Here is a 17,755-nt window from a genome sequence, read left to right as displayed (position 1 = left end):
ATATATAATTATCTCACTATTTATAACCAAAAATATATAATTAACTCACTATAACTCTAATCACTGCTACAGCTGCTGCACAGGTTATACCTTGGTACCAGGTTACACACAGAAAAGGCAAGGTTGGTGCCTGCACTTAGAATATGATAAACATCAGCTCATCAGATGAAGAGTTTACCATAGTGATCAAGTATCATGAATGGATTATCTTAAGATCACGGACTAAATGTTGTAAATCCCCTAATACAGGCTGTCCACATTTGGGTTCTTGTTAAATCAATTACCCCCCAGCATTTTAACAACTTAAACACAATTGAATGGCTATATCAAAAGTAAATTGTGGTAAGAGTGCCCGTTTATTAGCTATGAAACCTTAGGCAAATTACTAATATTTTGAGCTCATTTTCTCATCTGTAAAAGATTATAGTAACAATATAATATTGCATATATCCATACATATATATTTCTTAGCACTGTAAATGCACAAGTTACTAATAAATGATTGATATTATTAATAATTTGTATTGTTTTCCTACTCTGAATCACTTTTCCTAACTGAAGTACTCTTTTAAGCCCAAATTTACAGCTATCACATTCTCCACTTAATCCTTTAAATTATATTGCCTTATTTAAAAATTCTGTTATAACTTTTAAATATTAATAGAAGATGACTATAATTAGAACTTGGATTTTTACCTCTGATAAGTTTGTCATTGTTTTTTACCTTGTAGTTAAAAGAAATCATGTAGAAGTAAAAAAAAAGTTGTCATTTTTGCTATTCTGTAGTTGTTCACATGCACATGAATTGCTAAAATTATTTTCAATCACAGTTCTATGCAGGAATCTTTTTAAGCCACTTGACTGTTATATTACATTGTTTAGGTAAAAGAAGACACATAATTGATTAATAGAATTTATTGGGTTCATGTAAACTATCTTGGTTGATAATGTCCAGTATTTTATTAACCTTAGAAACCATGTATTTGAAGTGGATGTCTTTATGGAATAGACTATGTTCATAACTCTAAGGAAGTCTTTCTCTTAAATTGAGGCAATATAGGTTTACATTTTTGTATTTTAGGAGTACAGGATCCTCCCCTTAAGGTGTTAATACCATAGTGCACCCACCACCAAAGTACCCACCATAGGCTATTGTGTTCCCCATAAAGTCTTTTTTGACATTATAAACAGTATTGGTATTTAGACTTTTTAGGAAAATTACATTGTTCAAATAAGAATCATAAAGATGACAACAGAGAATATATACTTCATAAAAATCTAAATTCTGTTTTAAGAAACAGTAGCATAAAGTTAAGCTTAAGTGAAATCATCTGATTCCAAAATATTTATTAATAGAATGCATAAGCCTAAGACTCATCAAAAAGAATTTTTATGTTCCTTCTTATAATTAGTATCTAATGCATAACTTTTGTATTTTAATGTTGACAGCTCCTTCACTGTGATTCTTTAGAAGCAGATGAAATGGAAAGACTTAAGCGTGAAAGAAATGATGCACTGGAAGAAGTGAATAGACTTAAGGTAACTTCCAATTTAATTCCCTTACGTTTTCTTTAGAAAAAAGGAACAGGGTCTCCCCGGTGGCACAGTGGTTGAGTGCTGGGCTGCAAAGCTGCCCGCAGCCTCTGCAGCACCTGTTTGATCCCCGGCCACCGGCGAGGGTCCCACATGGTGCGACAGACGTCTTCTGCCATGCCCGCTGCTCCCCTCAGCAGTGTACTTCGTCAGTCTGCCTGTTCTGCTCCCCGCTCTGGCTCTAGTGAATTCGCTCACCCTCCCGCACTTCTGACTGTACCCAGTGCTTGTATAAATAAATAAATAAATCTTTCAAAGAAAAATTAAAAAAAGAAAAAGGAGACAAAAGAAAATGATCTTGTGTTGAGTTCTGAAGTAGTAGAGCTTAGTTTTATTTTTAACTAAAGAATATGCCATCAAGCAATTTAATATTGATAGCAATTGTTATTGGTTATTAATATAAGAATTGTTTGAAATTTACTTCTTTTTAAAATTTTTTTAAAAAATTATTTTTATTTATTTTTGCATATAAGAACTGGGGTCTAGGCAAGAGGTGCAGGGGATGAGAGGATTCACCAGAGACAGAGTGGGGAGCAGAAGAGGCAGAACTACTGAAATACACTGCTGAGGGGAGCAGCAGGCGAGACAGGAGAGGTCTGCTAAGCTTCGTTGGTTAGCTCGCTGGCCAGGGATCGAGCTCATGCTGCAATGGCTTACTATATCTTTATAGCTCTGAGACTTACCCCTATGCCATGAGGGAGGCCCTGAAATTTATTTCTTTAGTTCACATTCAGAAAGTTAATTTTTTAGTCCACACACTTATTGTTTATGTTTGCATTATTCAGGTAAGATTTATTGCAGGTAGTAGGTTTTGTACATATCTTCTGATCTCTGGCTACTTGTCACCTTTTTTTCTTCTTTTCACATTTGTGGCAAGGATGGGAAGCCAAGAAAGATTGGGTGGGGAGCCAACAAAGAAAACTATGACAATTTTGGATCTTCAGCTGTTCATTGGGAAATACATTTCTCCCACATTCATGTTTATGCTTCAGGGACATCTTGTTTTGCTAACATAATTTAGAATTAAGGCAGTGTGACTTAAGGGAAGAAAAAGCACACAATCTATCCCAAATGTACCTTAAGATTTTGATTTTCTTTATATATTCTCTTTTTTTTAGTAAAATATCAAATTTAAATGATATCCTTATTTTTACAGAAATCCTTTATATTTTCTAAATCTTCAAGAAGAGCAACTTACCTGCTTGATTTATCATTAATTCACCATGGGAAGATATTTCTAAATTATTTTTAATTATTTACTTAAATGAAATTCTATTGTTTATTTTTTATTAAAGGAATATCTTTGTAATAAAGAATGAAATTTCCTTACCACCTTAGTTTTTAAATCTAAACTCTTGAGGAAGCTATTAAATATATCTTGTTTATTCTCTCAGTTTCTTTTGTACCCAGTCATATTTTCCTAAATATATATATATAAATAAGTATGTATTTTAACTTTTACATAAATTCCTTCATATGTTGCCCATTTTTTTACAGCTTGCCTCTTTTTCTCTAGTTAGTATTATGGATGAAGCTACTTTTCAGGTTAATATATATAGACTTGTCAAATCCTAGGTTATTTGGCCAGTTCCCTATTGATGGATATTTAGGCTATTGCCATTTCTCATTATTAAAAATAGTTCCACCATAAATAGCTTTGTAGTTATATCTTTGATCAATTGTACAATTGTAATAGTTCAAATTGAATAAATTTCCATTTGTATTATACACACAAAGAAAAATAATAGAGGTTGTTAAATAAAATTCATAGACTATGTAGATAGTTTCTCATCTCTTCCTGTTATATTCTGTGATATCTCTATTCTTCCTGTCAAACATGAGGGACAAATAAAAACTTGATGCCAATGACTAATTTTTATTTTGCAAGAATGATTTTTAAAAGTGCAGTAGGCTTTGTTTAACCTGAAGCCTTTCTGCAGAATTTACAATGCTGTTGTTTGCAAAGCAGAAATAAAATAGATGTATTTTCCACTCACAGATGTAAAAATCTAGGACACAAAGAGTGAAGGTGATTTGCTGAGCATGAAAGCAGGGGAGCCAGTGCACTTCACTCCTGGTCTATGGAAGATTCATTAGATTGCTATATTATATTCATCTTCATCACCCTCATTTCATTTCTCAGACAGAATGATCTGAAATATACCAGAAAGCAGATTGCTTCTTATAGCATTGCAATGTTGCCCTGAATATATACTGTTCCACTTAATCTTCGAGCAATTCCTAGGCTTGTCTATAGTATAATGGTTATTAAATTACTCTTAGTATTTCTAATTTGAGCAATAAATGTGGATTTATTTATGAAATACTTAAAAAATTGAACATTTTAAGGCATATCTTTATCTTAATTTTAAGTTCAAAGATGATAATATTTGATTTGTGTGAAAATTATTTTTCTACCTTAATAATTAATTCATATTTTGGTTATACCAGCCATATCTTCATTTTTATAGATAATCTTCTAAGAGTCAGCTAAGTTAGGAAGATAATAGTTAACCCAATGGTATGTTTCATGTTTAGTACAGTAAGAGACCTTTATTTCTCACTTGGAAGTATATACTTTCATAAAATATAAAGCAAGGATGCTTTATAATATCCCAAAATTTACCATGTAAATGATGCTTTTCAATTTCTAAGTTCTTTGGTGATGATAAGTATTACCAAAAATTCAGTTAGTATTTATACATGTTGTTCCTGGTTCACTTTTGGTCATCAGATTTTGAGATTTTACAAAATGGCTAACTTGTGAAACAGAAATAGGAAATATATTTCTATCACACTTATATAGGAAATAACTAATTACTTCTAAATGGCATGTAGAAAGCCAGAAAAGTAACTGGGACTACATTTTCAGATTGCAGCACTTGGATGTTTGGGGAATTTGAAATAAAACACTAAAAAGTTATCCATTGATACCCTCATAGCAATTTACTAACTCAGTGATTTTTAAATACAGGAAAAATTGTTTGAATCAGAAAGGCAAAGGAAACAATTAACAGAAGAACTCCAGATTGTGAAACAAGTAAGTGCATGTGTGGTATACATGTGTTCCGTGTGCATGTGTAAACAGATATGATATAAAGCAAGGATGCTTTATAATATCCCAGAGCTTACCAATGTATATAATAGTATAAGATGTCTGTATCTTAAAAGCAATCACACTTAGAGGCTGTATCTGTGTTGAAGTCCTGCTACTATTGCTCAGATACTAAAACTACTCTTCAAAATTGCTTTCAAAACCAGAGATCCATCCATGGACTGAAATGAAATGATCAGTTTCATTGCTGTTCTATATTTTTTCTTTTTTCTTCACCTTCCCTTGTCCTTTTCTCTTTTCCTTCTCTTACTCATAACACATTTTACTGAAGGAAAACACAAACCTGCAAAAACAAAAAACCCTCAGTGCAGAATACTTTTTCACTCTGCATCAGTGTTCAAAAATTTCAGGGAGCTTACAACAAAACAGATATGATTACATTATCATAAAATAGTTTTACAAATAGCAAATGAATAGAAAGTTAAGACAACATTGCTAGGTATCAATGGCAATCTACAGATTTTGACTCTCCCCATAAAATCCCCCAGAAAACATAAAGTCAGCAAGTAAGAACAAATAAAGGCTTATAGGATCCATTCCTACAACATGAACAGAGAACACTACAACCTTCAGAGTACATGTTAAACAGACTACAAAAACCCCAGCGACGTCCGGCAGCTTGCCTGCCACTGAAACCTGGATACAGTAGAACAGAGGGGAAATGAGGCTTAAAAGACTAGGAATAAACAGAGCAATTAGATAAAGTAGAAATAAAATCACCCAGAAAGAGAAAATGCAACAGTTAATGCCAAAATACTGAGCACAGGTTAGGATTCAGTGGTTCTCAGCACTTGAAAGTGTGTATAGCACAAGAGGCAACCTTATAGAATCATTGCTTCTGGGGAAGAACCAAGTAGAGGACTGATATCCTTTGGAGACAGGCCCAGAAGGGGAAAAAGGAAATAAGAGAGGAAAATTAAGGATCTTGCAGAAATGAAAGAGAAACAAGAAATACCAATTCTCTCCATTTACCCTGCCCCTTGACCATCAAAACCTGATCCATAATAGATGTTGCACAGAAGAGGGTGCTGTTGAATTAAGAACTTGTCTATGAAAGAGAAAGAAGTAGGGGGAAAGGAATCTGTTTCCAACAATATAAAACAACGGTAAAAATCAGTCAGTATGAATTAAGGCCCTCCTCCTTATGAAAACTTCCCAAAACAATTCAACTACAAAGCTGAAGTAAACTGTAACATAACACTGTAAACTCAAATATTCACAAGCATTTTGGTACTAAGAAAAAAAAAATCTCACATCAGAAATTTTAAAACTTAGCATAGAAATTGACAAAAAAAAAATCAGGAAGAAATAAAATGAGAGTTCATAAAGCTTAGGAAAGAAATAGAAGACAGCATTATATTGGAAATGGACAAGCTACCCAAGGAAGAAATTACTCAAAAGAAGAATCATTGAAGAAAACCAGAAAAATGAGAATAAAGTAAAGAAGTAAATGAGGTTCTTAAAGAATTAAATCCAAACATCTGAATAGCACTAACATTTTAAACTGTAATCCAAGAAAAACTTTCAGATACAATAAGAGACCTGAATTTATAATTGGGGAGTAGAGAAATTTGACTTAGCTAGGTCAACTCTAAGGCATTTCCAAGTGAAACTATTAGACTTCAAAGACAGAGAAAAGAATGTACAGAACTTCCAAATGAAAAGATCTAACAGCTTATAAGGAAGTAGAATTAGACCATCATTAACCTTCCCACACAACATGCAAAGTACTGCAATAGTGGAGAGACATTTTCAAGAAATTAACAGAAAATGTAAATCAAGAATATTGTATAGAACCAAACTAACTCTCAAATATCAAGGCCATAGAAAAGTGACTTGGAATATGCCAGAATTTAGGGAATAGTGTATATAGGTAGTATTCCTGCGGAATCTAGTAGAGGATATGTTTCATGACTGGAATAATTTGTCAAGAGTCAGCGAGGCCCCAATACAGACCTTCTTAAATACCAAAACAAAAAATTTTAGAGCAAAGAGGGCACACACAATAAAGAGAATGTGCACAATAATTCCAAAAAAAGGGCCTCCCTGGTGGTACCAGGGGTTAAGATGCAACCTATGAAGCTGTCCACAGCCACTGACGGCAGCCGTCCGCAGCTACTGCAGCACGAGTTCGATCCCTGCCCAGGGAGCTACCCACATGGCGCAGCAGACTTCTCCTGACTTGCCTGCAGCTCCCCTTAGCAGTGTACTTCAGTCAATCCGCCTGTTCTTTCCCCCACTCTGTCTATGGTGAATCCTCTCACCCTTCCACCTCTGACCTGTATCCCAGTTCTTGTATGCATAAATAAATAAATCTTTTAAAAAAATAATAATTCCAAAAAAAGACAATTTGACAGAATTGAGGCCAAACATAAGTCATCTTAATTAACATGAATGGTGTTAACACATCTATTAACTCTTAGCAAAATATAGCCTGACCAAAAGTTCAACAGACCAATTTCCATAGAAGAAGTAAAGTTACCTAGAAACTACCCTACAGAAAAGGACCAGGCCAGATGGTTTCACAGGGAAATTTAACCAAATCTTTGACAATCAAACCCAATGCTACATAAAAGGCTTCAGAATATAAAAAAAAATAAGAGAAAAATTCTAAACTCTTTTCTTGAAGCAAGTATAACATTTGATGCTTAAACCTGAGAAAAATAGCACAAAAAAAAGAAAATGTAAATAGACAAGCAAGCAGCTTGGGACATATGAAATGGAGAAGAAAAAATAAGACTGTTTCTGCATGCCAAATGACATAATAGTCATCCAGAAAACCTTGGAGAATCAGTGATACAGCTAACTTAATTCCCAAGCTAGCAATGTATAAAGTTAATGTGCAGAACTCAGGAAAAAAAAAGATGAAAATGGCCCTTAAACAATTAAAAATATTCTTTCTCATAATAAGAGAAATACCAATTAAATCTACACTGAGATAGGACTTCAACCTTCTAGTATGATACAGTAGGAAACTGATGGATGGCATAAGTCAGCTCAAAAACCAGCACATTCTACAATAAGCATCTGCTGAAGGAACTGGGGAGGACAACCAGACAAACTGTTCGTCTTGGAGGAGGTGAACTATGAACTAAATTTCCTATTTTAGGCCTTTAGCCTGGAGCTAACAGCAATTCAACAACAGGGGAAATTGACTCTTTTGCAGTCACTTGATATTTGGAAATGGTTCACAGGGCCTCCCCAGTGGCGCAGTGGTTGAACGCTGGGCTGCGAAGCTGCCCACAGCCTCTGCAGCGCTGGTTCGATCTCCGGCCGCCTGCCGGTGAAGGTCCCACATGGCGTGCAGACCTCTTCTGCCGCGCCCACTACTCCCCTCAGCAATGTCTTTCGTCAGTCCGCCTGTTCTGCTCCCCACTCTGACTCTGGTGAGTTCTCTCACCCTCCCGCACTTCTGACTGTACCCAGTGCTTGTATAAATAAATAAATAAATGAATAAATCTTTAAAAAAATAAAATAAATAAAATGAAAATGGCTCACAGACAAGTCAATTGAGAAAAGAAGTTTGTCACAAAACATGGAACTAAAACAGAAAATAATTGTGTGAGAAAAAATTAATCTCAACCCCTAGCTCATATCATTCTCAAAATCTAACTAAATAGCTTATATATCTAAACATAAGGACTAAAACTATTAATTTTTAGAAGAAACTTTTGTAACCATAGGTTAAGCAAAGTTATCAAAGTGTATACCTAACATCAGTAAATTTTATTATAGGTAAATTTTTCCTCATCAAAGCTCATTAAAAAAAACTATGTTAATTTCTCACCCGTCAGATTAACAAAAATTCAAAGGCTTGATAGTACATTGCTGGCAGGACTGTTTTAAAACATTCTGGTACATTGCTGGTGAGAATGTAAAATGGTACACCCCTATGATAGGAAATTTGGCATTTCTAACAAATCTATGTATGTGTTTACCCATCAGCCTGACAATCTCACTTCCAATAATCTACCCTGAAGGCATATGTCCAATAATATTATAATATATATGCATAGTAGTTATTGCATTGTCATTTGTAATTAGAAAATATTGTGACCTACTTTAATCTCTCAACGTAGGTAATTGATTGAATATACTATGGTACATACATAGAGTGTATATCACTGCATGAAAGACTAAGAACAGTATCTACTAAGTACTATGCAGTGATTTCCAGGAGTTATTATCAAGTTAAAAAAGCAAGGTACTAAGGCAGATAGATAAAGATAAATAGATAGATAGGTAGAGGTGGAGAGGGGGAGAGAAATAGAGAGGAAGGGAGAATGCTTTCTTTTATAAATAAGAGAAAATATAAATCAGTTTATCTTTACAAAAGAAACCAAAAGAGGGTTAAACTACCAAGCAGTGATCTAGGTTATCTACAATGTGGGTGGGTAAGATACAGGAGGGAGTGACACCCGTCTAAGAACACTGTTGAATGTAATTTTTACTTTTGGGTAATGTTCACATTCTACACATTCACAAGATATGTAAAGAAATCAAAGATAGGAAAGGGAAAATAAAGTAAAAGCAGACTAAAACAAATGAAACTATTTGTATTTCAAGTGAATGCCATAATCACACTAAAGGTGAAAAAAAGGAAAGAACCCATCGAAGTAACTTACGATCATATTTGTGTTGAGTGTTGACAATTTGGAATACAGTGGAAAAGAACTGGAGACAAGTCCTGAGTCCTTTTTAGTATTTGCTTTGTGGTTGTTACAGAGTTATGATCAAAGCAATTCTGAAACTACTATAGGATATTTTATAGGTCTGGGCAAATGTGTTGATTGTTGTTGAAAGCCAGAATCTCAATGAAAAAGTAAAGAAAAAATCCTGTGGGACAGCCTGGGATTGGAGGTCTAATGTGAACATTCTAAAATATGTTTGTGCATGTGCACACATGTATGTGTATATATGTATATCTATAGATCCAGTTTTCAGCTGAAAGAGCCAAGAAACAGGCATACCAGTAGCATATCTAAGTGTCCAGTTACTAAAAGGAGCCTAGATTTCTTGTAGAATTTACTGACTTCAGGACTTGGAGAAAGTGAGTGTAAGATTAGTCTGGAACATCATATGCCAGAAAATAAAGAGGTGCTTGAAATGACTGGTGTATGTCGCAAGGAACCAGTTTGAAGGGGCTCCCTCTGGCCAAATCTGAAAACACTTGAGCGCCAAAATAACTAAATACAGTAAAGAATTACAGGCCTAAAAAAGTCATAATTCATGAGTTCATACAATAAATAAATAGTATAATTTATTAATTAGTTAATTAAAAGGGAGAAAGGAAGACTCTTGCTTATTATAGACTGCTGAGTGTTGACTGGAAGCTACGGAGAGGTTGCCAGATTTGGGAAATCAGCATTTTGCATCTATTTTAGTAAAGACTGACTCAAATTAGAATCATAAGATGCTAAATCTGGGGGAAATTTTAATGAAGAATTGATCATTTGCATACTTACACATTTTTAAAGTGGCTCTCTATAAACTGCTTATTTCTTGCAAGTGAAAAATAGTAATTTTATGGTAGTAAAATCAAACAACCTCTTAACTAGTGCTAAAAATTGATAACACCAGTGAAGAACAGATGGACTTTGTGACTCCAGATGTGGTTCTTGAAATGAGACATCACCTGTCTAGTATCATGGCTGAGAATGTGTAAACCTAGATCTGACCATAAGGAGGCATCAGACAATACTGAAATGAAGGACAGTTTCATGTTTTTACAAATGGGGTGTGTGTGTGTGTGTGTAGGGGGCTGTATTCTTCAGAAATGTCAGTGCCATAGGGGGTAAAAATAATAGTGGAAAGGAAGGCAACAAAATTGTCCAGATTAAAAGAGGATGAAGAGATGAAAACAGAATGCCTGACCCTAGCTTGGATCCTGTGATGTGATGGAGAAATGCAATAAATGACATTATTGGGTCAATTGAGGAAGCTGGAATATAGATGATTGATTAAAGTATTGAATCAAAGTTAAATTACTTAAATTCTGTAAATTTGCCATGGTTATATAATAGAATATCCTTATATTTAAGATATAATAAAGATTTGGAAGGTAAAGGCCCATTATGTAACTTACTCTCAAATGGGTAAGTTATAAATTGTGTGTATATGTGTATGTAGACATATGTACACACATATGTAAACATGTGTATATACATGTTTGAGAGGGATGTAGAATATGCAAAATCTCAGCAACAATAACCTCTAAATATCAGTGGTTTACAAGAGTGTTTTATTTCTTACTTACAAACATGTTGACAAAAGGGTGACTGGTGAGTTAAGTAAATCTAGGCAAAGAGTATGAGAATAATTCTTTGTTCTCTTTCTATTCTTGCAACTCTTATATATGTTTGCCTTATTGCCAAATAAAAAGTTTTCATAAGCCCTCTAATTTTTAGCCAATTTTCAGACCCCATTTTTTGTGTCTTGGTGTGCCTTTTTAAATCTTTTAATTCTGCATCTTCAATGCCTGCATCAGTTTATATGGCCAAGCCTTTTTATACATTTTAGGTTCTTTGCATCCCCAAAGTAGACATTTGAAATTCTTCTTTGTTAATTTTTACATGTTGAATAACTTAGAGTATGGAGCTTTTTCTACATTTGATTAAAATGTTCTAATCTCCTAAATGCTTGGAACTTAAAAACTTTAGAGTATCAAGCATATTGATAAATAATAATTACATTAAGGGTAATTGAGATGTGAATCTAAAGGGAAATGCGTTTTGCTTTCTTTTTCTGCAATACCTAGTCTTTCCACATGAGGCCCTCCTATATTTATTTGTCTGGCTGGATTAGTTTCTGTTGTTAAGGAAGGTCAGGTCTGCCTGAATAAGTAATATGACACTAATATGTATCATAATTTAACAAGATTCAGTAGGAAGAGATGGGACATATTTGAGAAAAAATGAGCAGAATAAAAAATCTCGTGTCATGACGGTTGGATTAACATAAGGAGTAGTGTAATAGATAATGGGCTTTGGAGTTAGGTCCATGTAGGTTTATGCCCCTACCCTGCCTCTTACTTGCTCTTGTCATTGGAGGAACTACTTCTTTACCTTTTTAAGCCTCAGTCTCCTCAAGGATGAAACAACTTTGATAACATGATCCTTCACAGGAGTGTACGAAGTATTAAATAATATGCATTGTATGGATAAATAGTAAGCAGTCAACATATATTAACTTTTATGGTCATTATTATAAATAGTAGAGGAAACAAGAAGATACTAAGTGCTGAAAAGAGGTGGAAATGATCTGTTTTAACCACAGATTCAGAGGAGAAAAACCTAAATCTGGCTGAGAAAATAATTTTAGTTGAGAAGTTGACACGTGAACTGGTGATAGAAAGGGAAGAACATTCCAGAGGATATGGCATGAAAATCAATGAATGAAAGGGAAAGTCCTGTCAGTAGAGTTAAGTAAGCCTTCTTTTGTATACTAACTTCACTATTATTTGTTTAAATGTTTTTTATCTTTGTGTATAAAAATGTGATGTCTATTATGTAGTTTGTTCATAAGACTTGAGAGTTTAAGAGCCTAAAATTGTCAAACATGCTGTTTTGAGATGTATTATTTTTCATCACCATCATAAAAAGCCCAAGAATGTAGGAAAACATGGACAGCTGAAAGTGTTGGTAAATGACATGGGGGTGAAGGGTTTGCTTGGGCCCAAAGTATATAGGCACTTGAATATCAGTCTGAGATTTTAGATAGTGGACTGCCACTGAAGATATTTGATAAGGGAACACAACTTATCAACTCCACCTACAATCTGACCCCAATCTCTTGGCCATATATATATATATATATATATATATATATATATAAAATTCTATCACTTCTCACCACTTTCATCACTGGCCTAAGTCACCATCATCTCCTGCATTTATTGTAATTACCAGCTCATCCTGCTCTTACCCTTGCCCCAGTCCCATTTAATCTAACCTGAACAGAGAAACAGCCTTTTAAAATTTAAGCTAGAACATTCTAGTACTTTTCATCTAACTCAGAATTAAAGCTAAAATCCTACATGTGTGAAAGGCTATAAGATCCTACTTGATCTGCCGCCCTATGATCACCTTACTATGATGACCTCAGCTGTTACTACTCTTCCCACCACCCCTCTCCAACTACTTCTCCAAACCCTCTCACCACCCTGCACTATCACCCCACTAACACCCAACCCACACTAAATGTGAACACTTTTGGTATTGCTGATTGTTTCCTTGCAATTTACATACTTGTGTTTTTACCCTTTATCTGTATCCCCCACTGGAGGGTAAGCTGTTTGAGGGCAGCTATCTTTTATTTCTCCTTTAATTTATCTTAGAAAAACTACTGACACAGAATAAGTAGTCAGTAGGTATATGATGAGTGGATGAAGAGATGAATGAAGAATGTCTATATTTTATGAAGATTAATCTAACAGTATCTTGGAAGTAACTGAAGTTCATACAAGAGACTTTAATAGTTGAGATCAGCACTGTCTGATAGAATGTAATTAAGTCACTTATGTATGTATTGTTAATTTTCTAGTAGCCACAGGTTTTTGAAGTAAAAAGAAATAGATAAAATTATTTTAAGTCTAATTTAGTGCACTATATCAAGAATAACATTTTAACTTGGAATAATATAAAATATTCATTGATGAGATATTTTTACATTCTTTTCTCATACTACATCTTTGAAGTCCAGTGTTATTTTACTTACAGCACATCTTACTTTGTGCACTAAATTTCCATTGGAAATACTGGGTCTGTGTTTAGTTTTTATAGTTCAAAATGTGAACTCATACACCCAAATGTTCCAAATGTTTTATAGTTAAAAATGTGAACTCATACACATAAATGTTCCAAATATACTTTAAGGTTTCCAGTAACTGAATTAAATACTGAAAATCATTTTTCTTTTAATATTTATATCCATATTGACAAAACTGTGTCATAGTTTTTAGAAGTTTTTGTCTTTGAAGCAAAATCATTTCAAAACTACATCAAGTTAAGCAAATCACTAATTCTTGCCAACACAATATTATTAACATCAAGTATAATACAGATATTGAAAGCAACTCTAAAATTTATCAGTATCAACTAAGCATACTCCAAAAGCTTTTTAGTTTTTTTAAACTATGTAATTTATATGTTTATATAAACTATAATTTATATAATGCTCTCAGTAATTAAAATCTACATACTGTTTTATGGTAGAAATATGTAAAATTATTATAATTTACTGATGTTATAATTTATTTCATTATTAGTATAATTTACACTTGTCTCATTTCAAAAATAAGTTTTCCTGTTCCTTGGAACTTCTGATTTAGCTCATTCATATCTAGTGTGGTATCAATGATAAAACAGAAATTATGCTGAATTCTTTTATCTTTATTGATAAAAGAGGGCAAAAGGACAAACAAAAGGCAAGCATTCCTTTTGTTTGTGCATTAACAAATACAGAATCATTATGTTAACTGTCTTGTAACTAATGAAAAGTCATAAAAATTGCACATATATCCTGAACAATGTTAATGGCTATATCCATGAAGTCAGCCATACAAGCAGCCTCAGAAAACTAAGCACATATATTTTCAATTTGTATCAAACAGTAGAATGAAACAGTAAAGAAAACATTAGTCTCTTGTTTGAAAATGTCAATAAATTCAAGTTTTGGATCCAACGTAACGTAGTTGGATCATGATCAGTTATGATAAGAAAAATTTTTTCTTCATTATCAAGCTGAAACCCTTTTTTGACAAATGTGAAAGAATTAATATCTACACCACAAGTTTAATTTTTGTAGATTGCAGATTGACAGCTTGTAAATTTAGAAGTCCTTTAAGACAGTGCATGCCTGGAGCATGAATGGGTAATAGTTCTTATGTCACAGGACTCGTCTAAAATCGAAGAAAGGTACTTGGAGGTTTTCAAATTTTGAGTCAATTGATCATTGATATTGTTAGAAAGTTCTTGTATTCTGTGTACATTGTTTTGTCACTTAACTGAAGACCTTTCAGTTTCATAAAATATCTCTTCTAACTTTTTATTATTATTATTTAACAAAAATTACTGTCTATCTAAAAATGGCTTATTCTTTTGCTCAGAAAAGCTAAGCAATTTAATAGCTGGCCAGTGCTACAGAGGAACATTTGCTTCTGATTTCAGATAGTTTATTTCTTTCGTTCTTGTTTGACTAAAGGAATAATTTTTAACAAATTCACCATGCAGCTTGCAGAAATGACTGTTAATACTGCTCATCTGTTATATGTTTAAAAAAATTTGCATAGCAAACAGTTTTGTAAATTGCAATTGCATTCATAGGGAATTTTGTAACACGCCTTCTTCTAGTCTCTTTTTATTATCTTGTTATATTACTAATTGATTCATCTCCACTTTATTGTGTATCAATGTCTTCATTTTTAATTAAAACTTTTACATACCTACCCTTCTAAATGCAAAAGAATAAATTTAATTATATTCTAATAAAAATAAATATTTCCAATTATGATTTACATGAGTATTATTGTAACCCATGCTGTTTGCATAAAATATTCCGATAAGCACAGTGTTACATTGGTGTGTAAAAAGACTTTTTAAATTAATTCATTGGCAGTAACAAGATAAGTTATATTAATGTATACTGCTCTAATGACCCGCATGCCTGACATAAATACTATGTAGTTCAGCAGTAATATCTTAAGTGATGCAATGATTAATAACATGAAATATAGTTTTACCGTAATAAACTTTTGTGTAATGGAAAAATATTTTATACTTAAGTTTTTAAATTTTAATGCAAATTAAATAAAAAATTCACTCCTTCAGTCAACTAGCTATATTTCACTTGTTCATTAGCCACATATAGCTGCAGATCTAGAACACCTTTGCTACTCGAAAAGTGGTACAGGACAAGGAATGTCAGCAACACCTGGAATTTGCTTTAAATTTTGTCTCAGGTCCTACCCCAGACCTGCTGAATCAGTCCTTAGGTGATTTATATGTATCTTAAAATTTGAGAAGTACTTGTCCAGATAATAGGCAATGAGGGAGTTAAGTGGGTAGTGTCAGTGGAATTTTAACACATGTATCAAGGGGGTTTGTATGAAAGATGCCAGGAGAGAATAGAACCAATAACAAAATGTTTAGTAAAAATCAGAGAAAGCAGTGAAGACTTTGTAACTTGGTGACTAAGAGGTTGAAATAACATTTAACCAAACAGAAAAGAGATGTAAAGGTTTTCTAATGAATAGATTAATGTATATTTTTCAGTTTAGCAAAAATAATCAAGAATATATCTATATGTCTGTTTATACAAAATCACATGTATACTGGTACAACTATTCATTTCAGAAACACTTGCAGTTAAAATACAAAAATATACCACTATAAATCAATGTTAAAACTCTCCTTTTATTAAAATGTTTTCTATATGTACACCATTTAGCTTCTCTTAATGTATGTAGAATATCATTCTCTTTAAGAGGCTTCCAGTGATACAAATAGAGATTTTTCCCCCATCCTGCCTTTTATTATTATTTTTAAAATTGCATTATTTTTTGTTAAGCTAACATTGGTTTACAACGCTGTATATGATTTAGAGGATAGGTTCACAGGTCTTCTCATGACTCTTACCACACCACACCCACCACCAAAATATCCATAATCTTACACCACAATTCACTGGGCCCCTCCCCCTTTATTCCCCCCTCTGGTAGCCTCAATTCTGCAGTCAGATTTCTAGGGTTTGTTTTGGTTTAGTTTTGTCTGTTCCTTTGGTTTTTCCCCTAATATTTCTCATGAGTGAAATTATCCAGTATTTGTAGCTTAACATAATCCCCTCCACTTCCATCCATGTTGTCACAAATCACAAGTTTTCATCTTTTTTAATCACTGAGTAGTATTCCATTGCATATGTACACACACACACACACACACACACACACCCCATGTTCTTTATCCACTCATCTGTTGTTGGGCAGTTATGTTGTTTCCATACCTTGGCTATTGTAAATAGTCTTGCAGTGAAAGCAGGAATGCATATATCCTTTCAATTTAGTGTTTTTGCATTCTTAAACTAGATTCCCCCAGAGTAGAATTTCTGGATCTTATGGTAGATCTATTTTTAATATTTTGAGAAACCTCCATGCATGCAGACTGTTAATGAAAGAGTTTCTATGCTTTAATGAAAATGTTACCTCTGTGTTTTTCCAAAGATTATTTTTTCACAATTAGAAAAAGATCATTTAAAAATTACAATTGAGAGCATGTGTAACTTCTTTTAAAATTTTTTAAAAGCCAGAAACTTAAGTTATATGAAATTTTGTAAAATTTCTTCCCCTTTCTTTGTAACTTTTTGAAGATACTAACATGAAAGCAGTTCAGAATTAATAATGACACCATATAAATCTTTTTAAATATGTAGGTAACTATTAAAACTACTAAATTAACTTTCATTTTATTTTACAATGATGGTTACCATTGCTTCCAAATGAAGAAGCGAACACAATTTGATACCCTTTGTTCACTCACTTATAAACTCATAATTGAATTATTTTAAGATAGTGGTCTGATCCTAAAAACAGAGTATTCTTCCCTTTTGAAGGTACATTAGCTGGTTTTAAATTATGGAAATTAATTTACCTTTCTTTGGCCTGATGACCCCCCAAATAGGAAAGCAATGAAAAACTAAAAGGGAGAATGGAGGAAAGGAAAATAGAGCAAAGAAAAAGGAACGTTAGGAAGGAATCCTTTTTCACCATCAGGGTCTGATGTACATTGTTTTTTCAACCAGAGTTGGCTACTAGAATACTTGCTGTTTTGTATAGAATTGTCTGTACTGTTCTCTAAAATCTAAGTACTTTGGTAAACTTTTGGGCAGTACAGAATAACCCAGCTTTATTTAAAACCATGAGTACAGTTCCCTATGAAATTATACTTCTTGTTTTTTTTCTTCAAGTTCTAACAACTTTTAACAGGTATGGGCCGTTCTTCTAGCAACTTTCTTTGATCAACAACTTTCTAAAACTTACTCTCACACTTAAGTTGT

At 33.2% G+C, this 17,755-nt stretch overlaps 1 protein-coding gene across 6 annotated transcripts in view; it reads left to right on the top strand.

The window, feature by feature from the left end:
• The window catches only part of STXBP4 (syntaxin binding protein 4), a 137,600-nt gene that overhangs the window by 41,847 nt on the left and 77,998 nt on the right, over positions 1 to 17,755 (top strand). For 5 of the 6 annotated variants that reach the window (XM_037491920.2, XM_054688983.1, XM_054688982.1 and 2 more), the window contains 2 exons: positions 1,450 to 1,539; positions 4,568 to 4,633. In XM_037491920.2, coding sequence (XP_037347817.1) covers positions 1,450 to 1,539; positions 4,568 to 4,633 — 156 coding nt within the window. Of the gene's footprint in view, positions 1 to 1,449; positions 1,540 to 4,567; positions 4,634 to 11,983; positions 13,508 to 17,755 lie in introns of those variants that run through there. The other variant, XM_054688986.1, reaches the window with a different exon arrangement.

The sequence above is a fragment of the Talpa occidentalis genome, unplaced genomic scaffold (genome assembly GCF_014898055.3).
Source record: "Talpa occidentalis isolate TD23 unplaced genomic scaffold, MPIMG_talOcc4v2.1 talOcc4.7, whole genome shotgun sequence".
Classification (NCBI taxonomy): Eukaryota; Metazoa; Chordata; class Mammalia; order Eulipotyphla; family Talpidae; genus Talpa; species Talpa occidentalis.
This window is presented reverse-complemented; position numbering and strand designations above follow the sequence as displayed.